Below are 22,045 nucleotides of genomic sequence, written 5' to 3'. Positions count from 1 at the left end.
GGCAGCGCCGCACAAGATGGATGTCCAGCCGCGGCACCGGGAGCCCCGCACCGCCCTGCCCGGGCCCAGCGGGCTGCCCTCCCGCCCCGCCGCGGACAGGGCCGGCGAGAAGCCGCCTCCCCCCCGCTGCCCGCCGGGCTGCGCCGCGCCCCCGGGAGGGAGCGCCCAGCCCGGCCCCGCTGACACCGCCTCGCTCCGCGGACTCCTCGGCCCACGGCCCCGGGCCGACCCCCTGACCCGCTCGCTCCCGCCCCAGGACGCGGCCCCACGGCCTCACCACGGCCAAGGCCCCGGCGGGGGCGCCCGGAGCCGGCCCGTCGGCACCGCCGCCCCGCGGGGCCCCCGCTCCTTCCCCCGCGGCCCCGCTCACCCGCCGCTTTCCGGGCCTCCCGCCGCCGCTCGGCTCCGGGCTCGGCTGCTGTGCGCGGCGGCGGCGCCGCGTCCGCTCCGCCCTCACCGGCCGCGGCCTGGGGAGGAGCCAGCGGGGCGGGCGGGGGCGCGGGGCCGGAGCAAAGCGGGAGGGGACGTGACCGGGGAGCCCCGCGAAAAGTTCCGGGCGGCGGCGCCCGCGGGCCCGGGCAGGTGCCGGAGCTGCCGCCCCCGCTCCGGGGACCCTTCCCCGCGGCGCCCCGGGCGAAGCTCGCTCGCCATCGCAGTCCCGGCTCCGCTGGCACAGCTGGGCCTGGGCCTCCCGCCGCCCCCCGGCCACTCACCCCCGCCTGCCCGGGCACCGGCTCCGCAGCAGCCCCGGCGAGATGGAAACGGGCCAAGCGGTGGCAGCGGGTGACGGCGAACAGAGCAGGGACCCGGCAGATAATTAGGCCGAGAGCGTTTCCTTATCACGGGGAAGCCGTGGTGGTGCAGGGTGGGGCATAGAGGGGACGGGACTAGCGACTTTAAAAGTGGTTTTTTTTCTGAAAACAGCACTTAGTAGTAGCAGGAATTGTTTTATTATGGAAAACAACGAAAGAAAACGCCTAACCTTGAAGTAAAACGCATCTGTAATCAAGGAGAAACAGATGACATGCAGAAAGAGGAGACAACACGCGTCCTGATGCTGACATTGAAAGTGTCACTTAGGGTTTGTAAGTGACAGGTCAGAAACCGACCATAGTCACTGCACGGGGTCTCCTTACATTGCTTCCTTAGTCCTAACATACACTATAATTCAGCTATAAAATATATACTCAAGAAAAGCTAACGTCAACAGTTAACAAATTTCAGTAAATTTTAATTTATTTTTTTTTTCCCAGTTAAAAATATATAAAAGTTCCACGAAGAGCCGTAATTGCACCCATGATGGGAACGCCTCGCTCTCCAGGACCGGTACTTAAAATGCAGAGGGATATCTGGCATTCGCAAGCAGAGTCACCTCCGCACACGGCTGGGGACAGGACGGGGACGGCAGCCACCCCACGGGGACAATGCTCAAGGTGAGGCTGCAGACAGAAGAGCAGAGGTGGCAGCATCGCCTTCGCTCACAAAACTTCAGGGACACAAGCAGATTTGTTCAAGTCTGGGGCTAGAGCAGTAATATTTTTTACCTTCACGCTGCCTTTCATCCAGAACTCCAATGCAAGCGCTGAATATTACTCATGGGGCTTTACAGATGAGGAAACTAAGACAGAGATTAAATGACTTATCCAAAATCCTCAGCAAGTCAGCGGCCAGGAGGGGAATACAGCTCAGAATCCTCGCTCTCATCCTCCACTCTGAGAAAAGCCGTGCTGCTCCAGTTCTCCCGCTCACGCTCTTTGTGCATGCAGCAGAAACACACAGTGCAGAGGATTTTGCTTCCAGGTACAACTCGTGGCTGCTGATACTGATCTATAAATCCCTCTTCTTTATGGCTCAAGTCTTGGCAAGGTATCTCCTTCCCTGGGGACCACCGTGCTGGGAGCAAGCAGGTGAATCACTGCTGCTTAATTTGTATAGCTGGAGGCAGGGTAATCTCAGCAGAGGGATGTGGCAGTTGCGCATCCCCCTGAGATCTGGAGCCTTCAATGGGGCTGTTGCTGGCTCTTTTAGCACCTTTTGTGCCCCACTGTGCCTGTCCCCATCTACACACCTAGGGTGGTACCAAGGAGCGGTCTTCTCGGAGCAGCGGGTCTGTGAACTGGAGCCCTCTCTTTAGACTGGGACGCGGGTCGTGTTCTCATGATTGCCGAGTCCAGATCCTGAGGACGGTTGGTGGCTCCCGTCACGATTACTTGGCAGTTATAATCGGTGAACTGAGCTTTCATCACAGCAGTGGTGTCGTGGTCAGAAATCAACCAGCTTTGTAAGAGGGAATCTTATTTTGTCAAGAAAAACGATGGGCGGCGGTGCTTAACTATTGATTATTGAAATCTGGATAGTACACCACACCCCTAACAGCTGCTGTCCCAAATACATCCTGGGTGGTGGCTGCAATACAAGCAGCAGCCTATCCATGGATGGCCGCCTTAGACGTCAAAGATATGTTTTCCACCATTCCCCCGAGGGAGGAAGACAAAGCACAATTCGCTTTTACATGGGAAGGGAAACCATACACTTTTAATTGGCTTCCTCAGGAGTGCCAGATCTGACCAGGCTATAAAGTGGGGCCCCACCAAAGGCCCCTTGGAGTGGTCTTCTCGGAGCAGTGGGTCTGTGAACTGGAGCCCTCTCCTTAGACTGGGACGCCGTCTAAGGAGACTCCCGGGATTGAGAGCGCCTCGTCTTGTCATTTGGATGAGTGGTTATTTACTGGATGGATGAGTCCTTGCCTAACCCAGGCGAGTGATTATTTCTTGTGGGTACCCTGGAGTCAGAGGGCTCTGGGTTTGTTTCTTGTGAGTGTGTTCATGCACATTGTGGATCCTCATTATTCTTAGGTTGTTGTACCCCAATAATCTCCTCAACTCATATCCATACCTGTATTTGATGTTGTCAGAGTGCTAACTAACTGTATAAACCCTGTTTCTAGTTGGTTTATTGACTGCACTTTTCCAGCCAGAATAAAGTCTGTTTTGGAACTTGTTCTCAGCTTAAAACTGACTTTGGGTGCCTCCGTGACAAGGGATTTCTACATTTTCTTTCTCTGCAGGACTCAGCCTTGCCAGCCCCAAATATCAATCCATCTGCAGCTTTTCCCACTCAGCACTACTGACTGAAGAGTTTTGATTGCATCCAATGAATCACACTTATCTGTTTCATGGCTTGCAGACCATCATCTAAGTTTCAAAACAATGAGGGTCTAGGCACACTCAGGGCCTGACTCAGCAAGCCAAAGCACCTATTTAATGTCTGTTCTGGGAAGGTTGACTTTTATTTTCCATTTTCTGCAGGTTTGAGTGGAAGCTGATAACATTTATTGCTGAGTCAGGCTTTGCAAGTACATGAAATTAAATCTGGATGAATGTGAACCTGGTTATGAAATGATTAGGAGAAAGGGGGACAAGTTCAGCTGCAATCTGAGGCACTTTTCCTGCTAAGTTCAACAGGGAATAAATCTGGATCTTCATTCCTCCTTCAGCAGGAGGGATGCGGCTCCACGGACAGACGCACAGCGCTGGAGCCCGTTTCACCGCGGTGCTGCTGCGCCGTGTCTCTTGTGCAATCTGCATTTGCTCATCAGCAGGTTCAATCTGTCAAAAGGGTGTTAAACCCTGCACCCACACCTTCTCCCTCCCTCGGTGCATTTTCCAATTTATAACAAATCCTTATTATTTCAGGGACATCTACAGTATCACTGATGGCATCACTTACACCTGCTTGAAGCGGGTAAAACCTGCTGACATCCCCAAATGGGATTTCTACTCCACACAACCCCAGCGTCACCACAAGGTTACAAGGCAAAGAGAATTGAGTCTCTGCATCCTGTCACATCCAGGATACAACCTGGTGTGTCCTGGCCGCTGCCCAAGAAATCCAGTGGCTCTTAACATTGCAGTTTTATTTTTAAGAAGTTACGTGTTACATAAATATTGTTAAATTACACCAGCATTTCGCTCCCTTTTTCCTGTACGTGGCAGCAGTGAAAGACTGAAGGGAAAGCGCTGTTATCCCCAGCATCTGCAGCAGGATTGCGACTCTTTGCCTGCATTTGCAGCTGAGTTGCAGGGGTTGCACTGAGACTTCTGCAGACAAATGAAAATGAATCATAATCCCTCAGGACTTTTTTTTTCGTGCCAAAATAGCAATCGCCCCATTGGATAAATTGTGACGACAAGCTCAGCTGATGTAAATATCTAGCTAATGCCCATTTGCTGATTTAATGAAATCCAGAAACAATTTGCAATCACATAATGAGTTTGGATTCCTGGCTGATAGAATCACAGGACTAGAGAGCAGAAGTCAACTCAGTAACACACATCAATGGCACATTTAAATGAAAGTGTATTCGACACTGTACAGGCTAATAACACATTATTATTGCTCTAGTCATTAAAAGTAAAGGCGCTGACTGCATGAAAATCGTGTCCCGATTGTCTGAACTTAAACTGCACAAAAGAGGAGCTGGTCCTTTCTAAACATGCAATAATAGGTTTTTAAACTATAGTCATAGAAGAATCAGAAAAATGGTCATTACAAAGTACTCAACGTGAGCTTTTGAAGTGCAAACATTATATTTTCTTTACAGGTGAGACTGCAGCGTATCATTAGGAATAATGACTTAATTATGTTATTAGGAGTGCCAACGCACATCGCTGACACGGTGCTGACAGCCGGGCCGGTAACGCGGCTGCAGGGGTCACAGCACACGCTTCGCCCCCCATCGCCGGCCGCGCGGAGCTCCCGAGGGTGCCAGGATCAGACATAAAGGATCATTTAACACACACCAACATCTGCCAAGTTCTGTGCAGGCAGGTGAGCTGCAAAGCCGTGAGCACACAGACAGACCGGGCTCCTCTGCAGAACACAGACTGCAGCAGAGCTATTTTCTCCATGACCACCGTCTGACTGGGTGAAGCTACCGGGTAATTAGGCAGATGAGCTGGGAGGTGTGGAAGCCAGGGTTGGTGGAGCCGGTGCTCCACCAAAGGTCTAGCACGTTTCCAAAGGGAAAACCTGGGCTGGTTTTTCCCATGAGCTACAACCCTGGGGCAGCAGTGCTGCTGCTGCTCCTCACCTGACTCTCAATCATTAAAGTTGCCTGAAAACCCAGGAAAAGCTGAATCCCAACTGGCAGCTGCAAATGCTAAAGGGTTTTTCAGGTTTGAGCCTTAAAGGCGTCTCCACCTGTGAGCACGGGGACTGCAGAAAGGATGGGGTGGCAGGAACAGGGTTCCCTTTATGAAAAGTACCGGTGAGCCCGGGCTTTCCCCCCTGTGCCTTCCGCTGCTCCCTCCAAAAGGGACATAGGATGGAGGCTTCTTCTGCAGCTTCCCAGGCACCGTCTTACCTTGCAAGCCTGCCAGAAAATCCCGGTGTCAGTCTGGTGTCTGCCCTTTGTGATTCTGCAGAGTAGGGAGAAAGGCAGGAGCTGATATGGGTTTCTGGTTCAAGGGTTTTATAAATAAACATCATAGGAGGCTGTGAAAGTCGCTGGGGAAGGAAGCACAAATCGCAGTTCCCACTGCTCAGGTATAGCAGGGAACCGCTGATTATCATACACAGGGTTTCCCATTTTTTAGTCTAATGGCAACATAATGGGCTATTTTTACTATTTGCTTTCTGAAAGCAAGAATTTACTTGTTCAAAAGTGTAGCAGCCTGGCATTTACTACCAGAGGAGACTGCTGGCAAGGAATGACCCTGAGAGAGCTAAAACAGGAGCTGAAACCTTAGCTCGTGTACCTCTTGTCTTTAATCACGGGTGTTGGTTGTGGAGCTATATTTGAATCAATCTTCCAAGCAATCTGTTATCAATGAATCTCCACACTACATAGCCAGTCTCTTCATGGCAGAGAGCCGCTGCTAAGCAGTTTGCCACATCTATTTTTGTCTGGGAGGGGTGATTTTGTCATTCAGAAATTGGGACACACAAAGGGAGATGGTCCCAGGTTGGGGTGGGATCTAACCTAGCAGCAGCTCGTACCTACACGAATCATCTGGCCAAGTAGAAACACGGTTGTGAATCAGAAAAGGGTGATGGGGAGCTCTGTATCATTTTTATGGCAGCAGCTTGGCGGCCCAGAAGGAAATAACCACCCCATACATCCCAGGATTCTCTCACATCGCAGCAGCTGGTGAGAACTGAGCACAGTGACACAGTTTGTAGGGTGCTTGACAAACCCTCTGACAAGTGTCCCCATGCAGAGACCCACATAACAGGCCAGGGCCTAATCCTGCCCTCACCCCATGCACAATTTGCAAAGTGACTTGGCCAAAGCTGCTGGATTTACACAATACAAAGCCAAACGAGACGAGATTGAAGCTGCCAAACCCCCTCGCAGCAACAGCCCCGGAGATGCGCAGGCTCAACCACCAAAGGCCAGGACAGCAAAGTTCAAAATGAGCAATAACAAGTGTTATTCTTTCAGCTGACAAACCGTGCTGGCTGTTCAAAGGCAGCCGCAACCTCATATTTTCTGCCATTGCCCAAGTTCTTCCTGCACAGCCGAGCGCTCCCTCGCCCCACAGAGCCAGGTGATGCCTCGATGTGTCACCCTGGTACCAAACCTCATCCTGCACAAGCAGCTGCTGCTGGTTTCACCTGTTTCTAGGACAGATGGAGCTTCCTTTCGTCTACTTGCATTCTGTAAAATCCAGGGAGTACAGGGAAGGGGCAGAAAGCACAGGGGAAAAGAGAAATATTTTTTTTAAAAGTTAAATTTTAAGGTGTTTAAGTACCTGAGAAAGTCAGAGACGTTCCTTTGACTCTGTAGGTACACATGGTCACACAATGCAGGGAGTAACCTCTCATTAGCAGGTAAACACAGCAATGCAGCTCCTTGTCTACAAGCTGATGGAAAACCCTTGAGATTCATGAGATTTCTTTACTCATCACTTCTGACTTCTCCCAGTTCATAGCTGGTCCCTTCCAGGGCCAACCCCAGCACTCTGCAGCACCCAGGGATGGAACATGGCAGGGACCACAAGCCTTCAAACCATCCCTCTGCCCCCAGCAAAGCCTCAGGGCTGCAGGATGGGGTTTATAAAGGCATCAGCGAGTTAATGATGAACTCACCTGTACCTGAATAAGAGATGCGTGTTTCCCATTAGTGCTGCTCTGCTGTCCTAAGTGGACTTAATCACCTTCAAGACTCTCTGACACACTCCAGCAACCTCTTACTCCTGCTTTCAGGTGTTAACAGGAGCTTGTCTTAGAACAGCTGTTTCAGGAAAGGCTGTTTTTCAGCTCTTTTTATTAGTTGCTCCACTATAATTACAATTACAATAACACTGAGCCTTATGATAGCACTTTTCATTCTCTGTCTGCTTCCTGAGTGCAAGCTAATAATACCAGCTTTAGGTTCCTTGCTCAGGAAAGAGTAGGTATTTTCCTACAGAAGGGCTGTTACTTTATGTTCATAGTAAAGCAAACACTGAGGAAGAGGCAGCAAGAGACTCCTGTGTCTCCTCACAGCCTGTGATGGCAAGAAAGTGTCCCACTCCCAAGTACAGCATTCCTTGGTCCTTTGGGGCAGGAGCAGCGTGTCACAGTCACCACCCGACCGGTAACACAACCGCGAATTCCTCTCTGAAATCAGCTGTTGCCTCCTCACCAGATCGTGAGTAATTTCCACCCCAGTTATGACTCAGTTGGCTGGAAACTTTGCCTCAGTAAGGACGGGTTGTCTTGTTCATGGAGGCTTCTCCATGCAGAGCCCAGCATGGGCAGGTGGGTGCTGGTGGGGTCACCCCATGGTGCCCCTGGACACCCACAGCAGCACACGCTGATCTGCCTGGAAATCACAGAAAGTGGTAAATTCCTCAAAAGACGAGCCATCACGTCTGTCGCTAGCGAGCAGCACGCACGTCTGCATCACCAGCAAAATAGCAACCCAGTTCCATCCTAGAAACATTTGGGGGTGCTTTGATTTTCAACACTTTCCTCTGTTGCCCTTTGAAAAGCAAGTGTTTGTATAAATAACAGCAGATGCATTCTAAAATAGCTCATTTCCCCGCCAGTGTTTAGCCATAGAAATGAGCAAAGATAAAACAGTTGCAGACGATGTGAGAAACGCGACAGATGGGTTTGCAGGGAGGAGCAGGGCCAGCCTGTGGCAGCGCAAGCGGACCCGTCGCTCTCTGCCTGCACAGATTGCGGCACCCGGGGTGGCGGCTGCTCCCTCCCGGGACTCGGCACCCGCAGACGAGTTCTCCTAGTGCTGCAGATTTGGTTTGTTTCAGCATTAATGAGAGAACCTGCGCATGAGGCGCTGACTCTGTACAGCGAGTCACGGCGCAGACACACAGAGCCAAAAAGTGCATCTCAGGTCTCGTTGCTGTGGCTCTGACCCTGGGGTAGCCTTGGGGACAGTGGCTGCAGGTCCCTTCGTCCCAGTGTGTCCCCATGTCCCGAGTGCTGCTTGCAAAGCACGGCCAGCACAGGGAAGCAGCTGCAGCCTTCGCTGGTCACCCCGGCTTGGGTTTGCAAAACTAATAACTGAGCCCAGAAGGTGGGAAATGGGGCATTTCCTAAAAGCACTGGTTGGTAAGAATGTCCATATTATAAGGAAATGTGTAATGACTCTGAACTTCCACGGAAGCGGGGCTGTTTTAATGGCTCTCTGAGAAGAGCAGGCAATGGCTGACACCGCTTTGTGACCAACCGCACGGAACAGCGGCTCGTCTCCCCATATTAACATGCAAAACCTTCAAGCTCTTTTCCTTCAACTCGCAAACCTTCAAGACAAATGCAGCCATTTGTTCTCATACACAGTGCTCTGGTTTCCTTCTCTATTTGCCACCAAAATCTCTTGCTTCCCAAAGGCGTGGATGCGACAAACTCTTGTACGTGAACGTGATGATGGCCCAAATGTAGGGCTGACAGCGGGAAAGATTAAGGTCTCATGGACTAGAGTTGCATCAGTATTTATGCCAGATAACGTCTGGCATATTGGAATTGGAATATCGGAATTGGTATTGGAAATAAAGCTGAACCCTATGACCTCACAGCACACAGCCCAGCAATGACCCGAGCAGTGTGGGGACAAATAGCAGGGTTTGGGGACACCTGGTTTCTTGGCCTTGTACCTGTGTGGTGGGGACGGCTGGAACGAAGCTCTGCTCCCAGGGCTGTTTTCTCAAGGAAGAAGCAAGTGGGTATGAGGGTATTTATCTGCCAGGAGATCTCGTGTTTACCCCAAACAGCCAGGAATTGTCCCAAGAACTACCATCCTATTGATACATCAGAACGTGTGCTGAGCTCCCGTGGTGACTGGGGCCAGTTCTTAGAGTTACCTTAATAACAGAGAACTCCTCTTGTATTTCCAGAGTTACAGAAACCGCAAAGGTATCAGCCCATTTCATCGCCTGTTTTACTGCCTGCGCTGTAGGTTGTGGTGAGGTGCCGCATACCCGACTGACGGGTTCTTGCTGATGGCTCCTGTCACCGCTGCCGGGGCACGTCCCTGGGAAGGAGCCAGGGCTCCCGAGCAGCTCCCTTGCTCATCCGCTTGCTCTGTGCCCTCTGTCCGCATGCAGCAAGCAGCAGGAACCTGCCTGGAGCTGGGGACGTGTCCTCCTTGTCACCCAGACTGGGATCTGCTTGGCTCTGGCTCTGCTGGGGCTCGGTGGCTTCTGCTGCTCCACCTTCCCAACTGGCAGGTGTCCTGGCAGCCCAGAGCTTTGATGCAGAGTGACAGCGATCGATATCTTGCGATTGCTAAGAAACGTCCTCGGTGTGGTTCTCCCAGTGTCACCACGTCTCCTCTGTGCGCGGTGACTTGTGCTGTCACCTGCAAATCCCCACAGAGCCGCCCTCCGTGCTGCCTGCCCACCGCCGTCACCCGTCACCTCTGGGATGCTTTTGGTGGCGAGGACATCAGTTACGGGGGACAACAGGCAGGTTTGGGTCATGAGCCTCTGATTTAGAGCTGTTTCTCCTCCAAACCCAGCCGATACTCCCCCAGCACTGGTGACACAGCCTGTGTCTCCACCCATCACCATCCTTGCCTGCTCCGAGCTGAGCTCCTATGCCATCCCCGCCCCCCATCCTGAGCAAAAGCTCATTTAAAAATGAGCTAATTGCAGCTTTGAAGTGTCCACCTGGGAAAACGGCACTGCGGAAAATGGCACTGAGCAGACGAGGCGGTTTTGCACGGGGCAGAACATCACACAGCAGCTGGAGCCTGGAGGACTCGCAGCAAAAGGGAGATGCAGCTCTTTGAGCAGGTGGACCAGCAGCTCTGGGGTGATGCTGGTGAGAGCTGTGGCTTCTCCACGCTTTAAAACAGAAAGACTGACCCACTCTCTTGAAGATGCACCACGGCACAGCCAGGCTGCACCCACGGGGTGCCGGGCAGGGCAGTGAGCTGCTCTGCCTTACAAAGCTCGGTCTGGAGTGGGTGTTTTTCCAGCAAACGGCTCTGAATGACATTTCGGAGCCTCTGCTCCCTGGGATGGCAAAGAGCCTTTTAGGCTGCAGCCCAAGGTGGCCATAAATCGCCCATTTATTGGTGGCCTTGCTATTTTGAGAGCCAATTACAGTGTTTGCCTTGGGTATCCACGGAACCGGGATTGCTGCGATTTACCCTGGCATGACGTTATCTGCCGTGAACCCTCGTCCACGTGTTTGTCCGGCCAGTGGTAACGGGGCTGCCCCAAAGATCCTTCCTGCCTTAATGACTGCGGAGCACGGCACGAGGCCACGGCGATGCCAGGCAGGCAAGGGGGGACAGGATTTCCTCTGCAAATTAAACCTCCACAAGATAAGAAAATCAAACACTCACCGGTGTGCAGCAAACAGCTTCGTAAACGGGCAACGCTTGGTGATGGAGCTGTCTGCTCCAGGCTCGGCTCTTTTCCTTGCTCAGCCGAGCAGGGAGTTCTGGGGACAGGGAGCAGCTCGAGAGATGTGGCAGCCGTCCCTCCTGGGGGTGACATGAGCTCGCAGTTGGGGCTGGGGCAATGCAAGCCCTGCGGTGTCTGGACTTCATCCTGCTGCCTAATAACAGCAGCTTAATAACAATAATAATAATCATCATCATCATCATCGATATTATGCCAAATGAGCAAAGCCCAACTCAGCAGTTTCCTCCCCAGCCCCACGTGTTTGAAGTGCGGCAGAAACGGCAAAGAGCTGAAGAAACGGGCACGCTCATGATTTATCTCACCGCACTTCCAAACGTACATTTCCCATATTTCTTCTTCGGCAAGAAACCGTCACGGCTGTGCCATCCCTCCTCCCATAAATCCAGCCATCCCATCACCTCGCAGCTCCTTCTGGGGCTCTGAGGTGCTGTAAAGCTGCACAAAATAGGCATTAAATCTTATCCTGAGGCTGGTAACAAATGTCCTGTTATTCTGTAGCCAGCAATAGACTCAGTTTTAAATTCCCTTCCACTGTAGAGTAAGCGCGTTGCGATTCCTCCAGCGCTGACCCGTCTTACAGGCAAACTCCAGCTACATCGTTATGAGACTCAGAAACTGTATCAAGACAAGTGTTTAAGAACAACTTAATTCTCTAAAAATCGGGGCAGTACTCTTGGCAGTGTTTCCTTCCTCTAGAGCCTCCCCGGTGAGCTCAGACCCCATCAGGGTCCAGGACCAGCGGTTTGGGATGACACAGGATTGCTGCATCGCTCTTGTTTTGGAGCCATCAGCTCCTTACACCTTCAGAAAGGGGTTTCATTGGTTCATTTTCCCATGAACTCCTGTTTTGAGGCTCTGCTGCCACCTCGGAGAGGATTAGTGCAGCCGCAGGACCAAATCCCTCTGTTCGTTACACCCGTGTAAATCTAGAGGAAATCCTTTTAAGCCATTGGGGCCACTCTGGGCTTACCCAGACATAAATGGCCGTACTATAAATAAGACCTTGGTTTGGTTAGAGACCTAAAGGCAGGAAAAAAACACTTAAAAGACATGCAGGGAAATTATAAGGTCTCCACTCCCTTCCAAGTAGTTACCCTGACAATGATGAATCAGCCCATGAATGCCGGTCAGAGAGCGAGTCGTGGTTCATAAACAAATTACACAAAGATATTCCCCATCCCAGAATACTCATGGCAGGAGACTTCCACAAAACATGAGAGGTGAGAAGCCAGAGATGGGGGAAGGCAAAGGATGGAGCCAAGAACACCCAGAGCCCACAGCCTCACAACCAGAGAGCTGAGAAAATGGGACTCAGTTAAACCCCCCAACCACTCATCAATGGCCCTTGGGGACTTCAGGATCATCCAGACTTGTTGGTTTTTTATTACTAGTGATAATAAAAATACCATTCTGCACACAATGAGCATCTTGCACCTTCACAACAGTGCGATCGTTCTGCTCTGCAGCCGCCTGTGATGAAGGTGATGGTCACGGGTGAGGGTGGAAAAGAGGGTGAACTCTGGTCAAGTACAGGGAGAGTTTGGAGAGGCTGGAAATAATCGTCTAACTTGAAAGGTAGCCAGGGCAAAGGAGCCAGCAGTGCTATTCAGAACGTGTTAATGGGCTTTTAAATGACAACAAATGGCCGTGCCTTCAGCTGGAGGTTGGGTGGAAGAGGCTGTGTCTTCAATCATTTGTCTAAATTTTGGATTTTCGCTTAGGAAAAAGAAAGGCAGGCGCGTGTTGTTCGAAAGCGAGCGAACGCTTTGCAGAGCTCTGTTTAAGCACCACGAATACAGCTTGTTCCTGGAGGGCTTTTTAGAGCCTGGCCGCAGTCTCTGTGTACACCTGGGTGACATTAATTTAACCCAGCACATTTGCAGGCTGAAGTGCAGCTGAACGCTGCAGTTAAATAATTTGCTGGTGGTCAAAAATAAGAGCTGGGAAGAGAGTTCAGGCCCTTGGCTCTGGCGTTTCACCCCGTTCTGCCTCCCCCAGCCTTGCCAGGCTTAGACGCAAAACTATCAGCAGAGTTTATAAAACATCTAAACAGTTGCTCTCATGTCAGCGAGGCCATTTGTATGAATAGGGCCTCTTTAAAAAATTCTCCTGCCGGCTCCAACCTCCCTTTCATCTCCCCATGGTTTATTTGATGCTCTTTTCGTGGGATTTTAAAACAATCTCTAATGAAGAGCGAGGAGGGAAGTTCTGCGCTGGGTGCTTGGCAGGATCTTGTGTTTGCTGCCACCTGCCAGGTGCCTGATAACAGCCAGGCAGAAAAGCGTTTAAAAGGAAGGGGAGAGGTAATTTCCTCTCAGGTTACATGGGAGGTGAGTGCTCAAAACCGTGATTGCTTGATGGCTGATGTCTCTCCATTGCTGTGCAACAAGTCAAAGGACCTCTGGGACTGAAACACTTCAAAAAGCTGCATTTCCCAAGTGTTGCAAAGCCACTTGAAAGAGAAAAGAAAAACATCTCAGCCCTGTTTGTTCCGCAAAATGAAGGTGGGCACAGACGAACATGGGGAAATTCGGATTTACAGGAGACTGGGCAGGCCACTGCTGCGTGGTGCCAAAAGTCAACTGGTGTTAATGGGGAAGGGAGAGGATGGCCTGGACCTTGGAAGGGTTCTGGGTCCAGGGAGAGCAGGATAATGGGGTGAATCACGGCTCCAATGGGCTGGGAAAGGTCATTGCCATGCGGGCGAGTGGATTTGCCATCAAACGTGGTCCCGTGCCGGTTGCTCTGCCCAACTGCGCCTTCACCCATTCCATAGCCACACCCAAAGAAAACCATTAAAAACTCCAATCAGAATGCAATTCATTTTGAAATGCACAAGAACATCATTTGCCCAAGCCCAACTGTTCCTGCCCTGCTTGTACTCCCGGCAGTCCCAGGGCTGGCACGCGGGAGCTGTCACTGCAGCCGCTGCCCCCGCTCTCCAGTAGGCAAACCCACCGGGCTGTGCTGGTTTGACAGCCGTACTGGTCTGGCAGCCGTACTGGTTTGACAGCCCAGGCTCCCTCCTACACGGGTCCTGTGCTCCCCAACGAGCTGAGCAAGAAGAGCAAACAGACACACTCATTCCCAGGTTTCAGGAGGTTTAAAATCCAAAGCGACATAATCCAGCCGAGCAGAACAGCGCAGGGAGCTCAAGTATCGCACCCGTTCTTGCTGTTTTCTAGTCCAGGTTTCAGACCTGGTGCAGGGCATGGAGGGGAAGGGATGATGTTCCCGTACATGGAGCTGCTGCCAGGGAGATTTATCAGTCCCTGGGACTTAAAAGGAGCAAAGCTCTTCCCACAGCAGTACATTGACGCCTCAAAGAGATAAAGTGGAGCTGGGGATGTGGCACACAGGTACCATGTGAGCATCAGATCCGGGGGTCTGGCTGGGACCCCAATCCCCAAGCAGGGTTTTTGGGCACGTCTGCAAGGAGGCTGCTTTTTTCTCCCTGCAACTCTTTCACAGCCCTGCCAGAACAAAGGCGGCTGTCGCTGTTGTTGACTCACGATATGGTCATTGTTGTGGGATTTTTTTATTTTTCTGCATCTGTGTGTCACTTAGAAATATTATTTTTTCAAGAAAATCTGTTCTGTTCTCCCCTCCGCCCCCAGTGTGAAAAGGGAATCTGTGCTCAAAGCCGCAGCTGAGATTGCAGATAGACCGTTCCCTTCCTGATCCTTATCTCACCAGGATGTAGGAGGATCCTTGGGGAATAGCTGGAAGCCTTTCACTGGAGCCATCCAAGAAACCGAGCAAGCTGAGTACAGCCTTTAAATGGCAAATCCATCAAGTGCTTGGGGACCAGGATCCAAAACGCTGTTTGACCCCATCAAACTATGACGTCCTCGGATTCTGGCCCCAGCGCTGAGCCCAGCCTGCGCGGGCTCCTCGTCGAGCCTCCTTCTCTGCAGGGCTCTGCGGGCACTGCCACCTCAGCTAAACAACACGATCTAAAAATACACCTTGGAATCCTAATCTAAACCAAAGCCTTAAATTGCTGGCTCACACACTTACTCCAGCTGCAACCCGCTCATGGGTGGGTGGTTTTGTGTTCTCGTGGGCTGGGGGTGCTCGAGGGGTGGCCCCAGCTCTGAAAACCCAGCCCAAGCCTGCACCCCACCCTGGGCAGACAGGAGTGGGGACCCACTGGGTACTTCAGCATCATCCTCCCGCTTGTCCAGGGTGGGTGGCTGAGATGTCCGATGGTCTCTCAGCCTTTGTTGGATGGCTGGTGCCCACCTGACACCGTGGATGAATGGAAGAATTAATCTCGGACCCCCACGTGGCCGAGCCTGATCCTTCTTGCTCACAGTCCCTCTGCTGCCAGTTTCATCGGCTCGCACAAGGTGGCCTGCTTCAAATCACAACGGTTTTTATGAAAAAATAGCACCATATGCGGCAGCAAAGGCATCCAAATACTCCAACCGTGCTGAAGCAACTAGGAGAAGGATTATATATGATGGTAGCGTATATTTATATGTATACACATGCACACACACACAGAGCGCAGCCATCAGCGGAGATAAGCGGAGGATTGTTAACACTGATATACAGAGCTCAGCGGCCTGAGCTCAGCCATATGTTTCCTAAGCCCCTCGGCAGGAGCACGGCGTGTGCTTACGGGAGAGCAATTTGGTAGAGAAGGAGGGAGCCCATCAGTGGGGATCCGGGCTCAGATGCCTGTGTGTAAAAAGCAAGAAGGGGAGGGCAGAGCTGGTTTCCACTCCCTGATCCCACGCTCCAGCCCTGTTTGGCTCCTATGCACAGGGAGTGTTTAATCACTTTACGAGCTGTAAAAAACCTCCAGTGTTTCCTGATGCTGGGGCTGACGGAGGGCGGTGGGAGAGGAGCCCATGGAAAGAGGATGCCGTGGTGGGATGCAGCACCCACAGCCCCCAGGGCATCCCTGGGCTAGGGGCAGAGTGGCACAGGCTTGTCCTCCTTTGGTGACAGAGCAGTCACAGCAGCCCAGCAACGTGGTTCTTTCATATTTAGGACAGGAAACAGATGCGGCCTGGCGGAGGAAGCATCTGAAGAAAATAAGTGCACCTTGTGCCTTCCCCGGCAGGAACCTGGTTGGAACAGGGGGTGCTGGGTGGAAACACCCCAGTTTGGCCCCAGTCCGGGCAGGTGCAGTTCAGCTGGGTTCAACAGCATCGCACTCAGCTGCATTGGCGGGGATGGGGGCCCAAAGTGCTTTTTTTAACTTTGGGTCATTTATTTCTCCATAGCAGCACGGAGAGCCGGGGCAGCGAAAGCAGAGATGAGTTATGTACTTGTGGGGAAGGTGATGGTCTCCTCCTCTTGCGGTAACCGCTGCAGCAGCAACTCAAGCCATCTGGCCCGAGGGTGATGAATTGAGATGATGAAGCATTTCTATTCCACCTACAGCCCAGGAAATGTGGGCTCGGTGCACTGCGCGGTCTGGGTACGAAGCAAAACCCCTTCCCTGTGCGCAGGGGCAGGTTTCCAGTCCCGGGTCACACACCTACGCAGGCACAGACACAGGTTACTCGAGCCAGGTGTTTTTCTGAACTCATCTCCAGCCCACAGCTGCTAAAAAGCGCAGACAAAAAGAAATCAGATAGCTGGCAGGACCAGCAGCGCTGTGAGCATCTTTTAGACAGCAACAGTGTCCCCATGGGAAAGCAGCTGCCTTCTAAGAAAAAGCTACAGGAAGATCCAATGGTATTAAGTTTTATGGGCTGGTACAAACAAAACCTCTCACAAAAGCTGCTTGTTTTCCTTCCACTCCAAAGCACTTTTTCACAAGCAGGTGCTACTGCCCCATTGAGCCAGGTCAGGGCATTTTCAAGCCATGAAGCACCTTCCTACTCCCACACTGGGCTCTGAGCCCCTGCCCAGGTCTGGTCCTCTTGACCACATTTTGCTTTGCTGTTCTCTGTGCAACCAGAAACTTGGCAGCCAGGGTCCGGCTTCTTGTTACATCCTATAGTACCTTAAAGGCGTTTGGAGAGACATTTGTTCTGTGGACACATGCCAGAGCATTGCTTTGTAGCTCCAATACTTTGAGAAACAGTTGCCTTAAATAGAGCCTTTTGCTGCATCTCAGAGTCGGTCTGAGCTTCTGCAGGAGTGGCTCCTGCCCCAGCTCACCCTGCAGCTACAGAAATACTTGTTTCAGCCCAAAAGAGACGCTGGGACTTGGGCAATGAGTCCCCTGGGATGGTGAGGAAGAGCCCAGGTTTTGTCAGGGCAGCAGCAGGGCCCTGGACCCACAGGAATCACTGAGAGCCCTCCCGGAGCGTGGCAAGACTCTGTTAACAGAGCAAAACACCCGTGAACATCACCAATGCTCATCTCTCCCCACTGAGCTACCGCTCCGTTCCAAACCTCTCTCACCTTTTGCCTCGGAAATGCAACGGAGTTTCTTTGTTGGGGTGTTAGCTGGGAACAGGGACTCAGCCCTGCGCTAGCCAGAGCTCAATTAGCTGAACACACATAGACACACAGTTGTTGCTTCAGAACGCATGATCTGAGAAACATGTCTCGGTGTCTGTGCCATTTTCACCTCACTTCATGTTGCTCCTGCGCTGTTTCGGCTGCTGTCCCCAGCCTGGACAGACTGACGGCAGGACACAGCTCACTCCCAGCCGCACTAGAAATAACCGACTCTGACTTCTGGAGAAGGATGCAGGTCCTCAGAATGAAAGCGCCTGTTTCCTTGAACTTCTGTATTTTGGAGGCACAGACAACAGGGTTCACGGCTGAGTGTTCAGCCCTATTAAAGCCCTCAGAACTCAGCTTTCCATGGCTGCCTCTGCGAGACGCGTCCGGCTGCAGCCATGGGAGGAGGTGGCAGAGGAGGGAAACTGGCACCGAGGGTGACGCACGGCAAGCGCAGGAAACCCAGAACGCTCCTGCCCAAGCGTGGCCGGCAGCCAGGGGGATACAGACATTTCCCATGTCTGCTCAAAGCTGCTCCTTCCCAGGTAACTTTTGGAGAAGTAACTCATGCAGCTTACAAAAGCCGAGCCTACGTCCCAGCTGTGATCTTGCATGTGCCTCTCCTGGGGTTTATCTCCTGCACCCACAGATATCCTGTGTCAGATTTGATTAGAGAAGCAGTACAGCCAAGTTCACTTGCAGACCGGGACTGTCTGCAGACAGCTCGGCGGTTTCCCAGCGGTAATTCTACCAAAACGCCCTCCAGTCAGGGAACAAGAAGAATTTACATTGATTTCAAGGAAGTGGAATTTGTCCAACTCTTTGGACAGAAGAAATAAAGAAGTCTCATTTATTTCTGGCTCTGTCTCCTCCCAGAGCTGATTTCACTTCCCCATCCTCATTTTTGCCAGAAACTTGGGTGGAAGAGATGAAGACTCAGTGCCCGGGAAACCGAATATTACCCATATTTGCTTAAGGCTTCATTACACTAGTAAGACACCATCCACCCAATTGTTCACTTGCAATTTGCTCATTCCTGAAGCATTTGTATTTATCCAAGAGTCAGGTTACCCTGCGATCCGCAGGCTGACACGAGCTCAAGTTTGCATCTCTTCTCAGTTTCATCTAAAACAGGAGCAGCTCCTTCACTGCAGACCCACGTACGTCAAGGAACGAGGCACCGAGCTCACCTGCACAGGTGGATCGTGGCCGTCGCATCCCCTCTCCCCTATTTCCCACTTCTCACACCTTTCCTTGCTTTCTCAGTTTTCTATAACAAAGTACAGGAAAGTATCCCACTCTCTGAACATGACTTTATTGATCATCACGCTGATTTCTGGTGGGAATGAGGGCTTTTGCTGAAAACACTACCTGAATTCTGGGCCTTATCTGAAGTGGTGTACCCTGAATTAAATCTAGGGTTGGAATGTAACAAAACACCCCTGTAACACCCCCTCAACTGCCTCATTTCCTATAGTGACTGCAAAGTGATTATCTAGATTGATAAGTGTCAACTCTGCTTACAGTTCTCTGACTTGTGAAATTGTGAGTTGGAAGAGGAAGCAACTGAAGTATTTCTGTAGAAGTTGCTGGTAACAAGGCTTGTGGAAGCTTTTGCTTTTGTTTCTCTCCTTCAAAATAGATTTCAAAAGTATTTTAGTGATCCCAAGCTGCTGAAGGGATGCTGTGAGCTTCAGGTGTGTCCAGAGCGGGGAACGTTTCCTGGATGTTAAGGTATTTGCAGCTCCGTGGGAAGATAACAGCTGATTTGCTGCCCGAGTGCTGAGGATGTGAAATACTGGAAGAGGTTTGTGCACTGGACAGTCACTGGAACAACTGAGCACCAGACGCTGAGGACAAATCCAACAGGAGGTCATCGATGCCCACGGTCCTTTCTGCAGCTGAGCCAGGGTGGGAGCATCTTTAGCATCTCATCATGCCAAATGAGAGCCTGGAGCTGAGCAGCCTGGATAGCCTGGATGCAATTTATATCGGTACCGAGTGCCTGATCGCTTTGTTCGCCACTTTGGGTAACATCTTGGTCATCTGGGTGGTGAAGCTGAACTTGACCTTTCAGAACACGACGCTGTACTTCATCGTTTCCCTGGCGCTGGCCGATATCGCGGTGGGGATCCTCGTCATCCCGCTGGCCGTCGTAGTGAGCCTGGGCATCCGCGTCCACTTCCACGCCTGCCTCTTCATGTGCTGCCTGATGGTGGTTTTCACCACCGCGTCCATCCTCTCCCTCCTGGCCATCGCCATCGACAGGTACCTGCGAGTGAAGCTGCTGACCAGGTGAGCGCTGGACCACCACAGGTCCCCCTTGCTCCTGCCAGCTTCCCCACGGGTGTCACCTCCTCTTTCCCTCTTCATTTGGCCCTTTTCTAATAAATATTTTCTCTGAAAGCCCCCAGAGGAGCTTTCTCAAGCAGAACGTTGGCACTGCTGATCACAATCTGTCCACAGGATGAGTCTGTGGTCAAGCAGCTGAATGCTGCAGATGTCTTGCTAATTGTGCAGGGTACCACGCACAATTTTAAATAAAATAAAATTCCTTTTAAATAAACAAATAAAATAAAATAAAAATTTTATTAAAGGAATTTAAATAAAATTCCTTTTAGCAGCTGCTGAAAACACAAAAGTAACAGACTTAAGGGCTAACTTAAGGAATCATTCACTTTTTATATTTGAATGGCAAAATACAAAAGGTTGAAATGCAAAGCATCACCTCAAGCATGAAAGAAGTCATGTATTTTATGGGGAAAGAACCTATAAAATTAAGGAATGGAAGAACAGTTTCATCCCACAAATGGCATAAACTAAATGTAAAGAGTAAGTTACACCCAAGCTGACAAATAAGATGGGACTGCTAATAGTAGAAAAGCATTTTCTAAGCAGGAGGAGCACTGAGATCACAATGAAACAAGAAATGAAATAGCTGGAAACATACAATTATAGAGAGGGGAAGTTTAGTTTATCTCATGGGTGCTGCAAAGTAACTGTTACAAATGAAGAGTTCAGGTTTGTCTTGAAATAAAACTTGATTCCCCCCAAAAAGAATGTAATGCTCCATTTTCATGACTACTACAGGTTCATGATAATGAACCTGCAGTATTCGAACATGCAAGTTCCGGAAACCACCCTTAACTATTTCAACATCTCTGTTTAACACAACCTGGGTTTTCTTCCTCAACAGATATAAAATAATCACTATGGAGAGAAGAGTTTGGTGGGCACTGGGTTTGTGCTGGTCTGTGTCCCTGCTGGTGGGATTAATCCCCATGTTCGGATGGAACAAGACGGAACCAAGAAACTCCGATTTTCTCAGGTGTCGCTTCACCTCTGTGATGAGGATGGATTACATGGTGTATTTCGGCTTCTTCATATGGACCCTTGTCCCTCTGGGCATCATGTGTGCCCTGTACATCCAAATCTTTTACATCATCCGGACAAAGTTAAGTCAAGGTACAGCCAATGTGAGAGGGGCAGGAGGCTTTTATGGACAGGAGTTCAAGACGGCCAAATCTCTGGCTCTTGTTCTCTTCCTCTTTGCAATATCCTGGTTGCCTCTCTGCATTTTAAACTGCATTTCTTATTTTTATCCCAAGTGTCAGATCCCCAGCTATTTGATGTACCTGGCAATCCTGTTATCCCATGTCAATTCTGTCATGAACCCCATTGTCTACGCTTGCAAGATAAAGAAGTTTAAAAACACATACCTTTTAATTTTAAGGACCTACATCCTGTGCAAAAAAACAGATCCAGTTCTTACAGAGCAAACAAACCAAGTCATCATTAAAGAGCAATTGTGTTGACCTGCCAGTATTCATCAAACCATTGATAAACCACTTTGTTTTGTTAAGAAACTCATGGGAAAAATGTGTTTTCTGTTTCATCTACTGCTCTTACACAAACTGTTTCCTGATAAGGGCAACCTCCTTTTACTTAATCTGATGCACATCTGACATTAAGCCCAAAAGGATCATTTATGACCTTCTGCATTATCGTACCCCAGAGAATTCTGCTTGGCGGTTGCTGTGCCAAGCCCAGATCTTCTGGGCAAAGCATCTGCACTTCACAGGACCCTCCAGTTGTTATTTATTGGCTTCAGTGTTCTGACCAGCGACCCAACGCACGGTTATCAAGGCAGATTTTTGCTCCTAGTTCCCCAGTTTGGATGCAGCTGCTAAAAAACAGCACCTGTTCATTTCTAGTTTTAACTCAAGACTAACAAGTCTTTTTGCTGTAATTTTGATTTCCATTTTTGCCCAGTTATAGGCCCTTTGCTCACACACAGCTCCTCCAAGGGTAGAAACAACCATAACCCTCAAGGATGCATTTTTGTTACTAAAAACCCTGCACAGCCTATTCCCATGCTTGATTCTCCTGACAATCATAATCTGGTTTTCTAACACTTGATTTAAATGTAATTTGCTGCAAGTCCCCCCTGCAAACCCAAAGAACAGTTGCACTTTTTGTAGCAACCTGTTACAGATCTGCAGAGAACTCCAAAGGTTTATGTAAATACGTGTCTATAGATGTCTTTGTTTTAAATTGTTTCAAAATACAAAAGAGATACTTAGAAATTTCATCCAGTTTTGTTTGGTTTGTTTGGGGTTGTGTCGTTTAGCCTAAATTTGAGCCTGGTCACCTCCTGCTGCAGTCAGCTCTGTCACATTTTCATGAACAATAATAAATATTAAATGGATTTTATATTATGACAGCCTGCTCTTCCCCCATGACAACAA

The 22,045-nt window shown here is 50.5% G+C and overlaps 2 protein-coding genes and 1 long non-coding RNA gene across 5 annotated transcripts in view; 2 read left to right on the top strand and 1 right to left on the bottom strand.

Moving 5' to 3' along the window:
- The window catches only part of RAP1A (RAP1A, member of RAS oncogene family), a 33,075-nt gene extending 32,338 nt beyond the window's left edge, over positions 1-737 (bottom strand). The window contains exon 1 of one of the 3 annotated variants that reach the window (XM_065854296.2): positions 714-737. The gene's annotated coding sequence lies outside the window, so the exon portion shown is untranslated. Of the gene's footprint in view, positions 1-277; positions 298-370; positions 494-713 lie in introns of those variants that run through there. The other 2 variants (XM_065854295.2, XM_065854297.2) reach the window with 2 other exon arrangements.
- A 101-nt stretch (positions 738-838) lies between these two features.
- LOC139829533 (uncharacterized) lies at positions 839-3,014 on the top strand. The gene is made up of 2 exons (XR_011742043.1): positions 839-1,800; positions 2,073-3,014. It is a non-coding gene; the product is annotated as an uncharacterized lncRNA (long non-coding RNA).
- Positions 3,015-18,799: 15,785 nt separating this feature from the next.
- Positions 18,800-21,805, top strand: ADORA3 (adenosine A3 receptor). The gene is made up of 2 exons (XM_065854608.2): positions 18,800-19,592; positions 20,494-21,805. The coding sequence occupies exons 1-2, from the start codon at positions 19,234-19,236 to the stop codon at positions 21,110-21,112; spliced, it is 978 nt and encodes a 325-aa protein (XP_065710680.1). The 5' UTR covers positions 18,800-19,233; the 3' UTR covers positions 21,113-21,805.
- The last annotated feature ends 240 nt before the right edge of the window (positions 21,806-22,045 follow it).

This window comes from Patagioenas fasciata, chromosome 21 (genome assembly GCF_037038585.1).
Source record: "Patagioenas fasciata isolate bPatFas1 chromosome 21, bPatFas1.hap1, whole genome shotgun sequence".
NCBI lineage: Eukaryota > Metazoa > Chordata > Aves > Columbiformes > Columbidae > Patagioenas > Patagioenas fasciata.
This window is presented reverse-complemented; position numbering and strand designations above follow the sequence as displayed.

Excerpts from the sequence above, each read along its gene's own strand:
- ADORA3 (XM_065854608.2), top strand. The coding sequence starts at position 19,234 with ATGCCAAATGAGAGCCTGGAGCTGAGCAGCCTGGATAGCCTGGATGCA. Across the intron at positions 19,593-20,493 it reads CGAGTGAAGCTGCTGACCAG|ATATAAAATAATCACTATGG; the intron begins GTGAGCGCTGGA and ends CTTCCTCAACAG.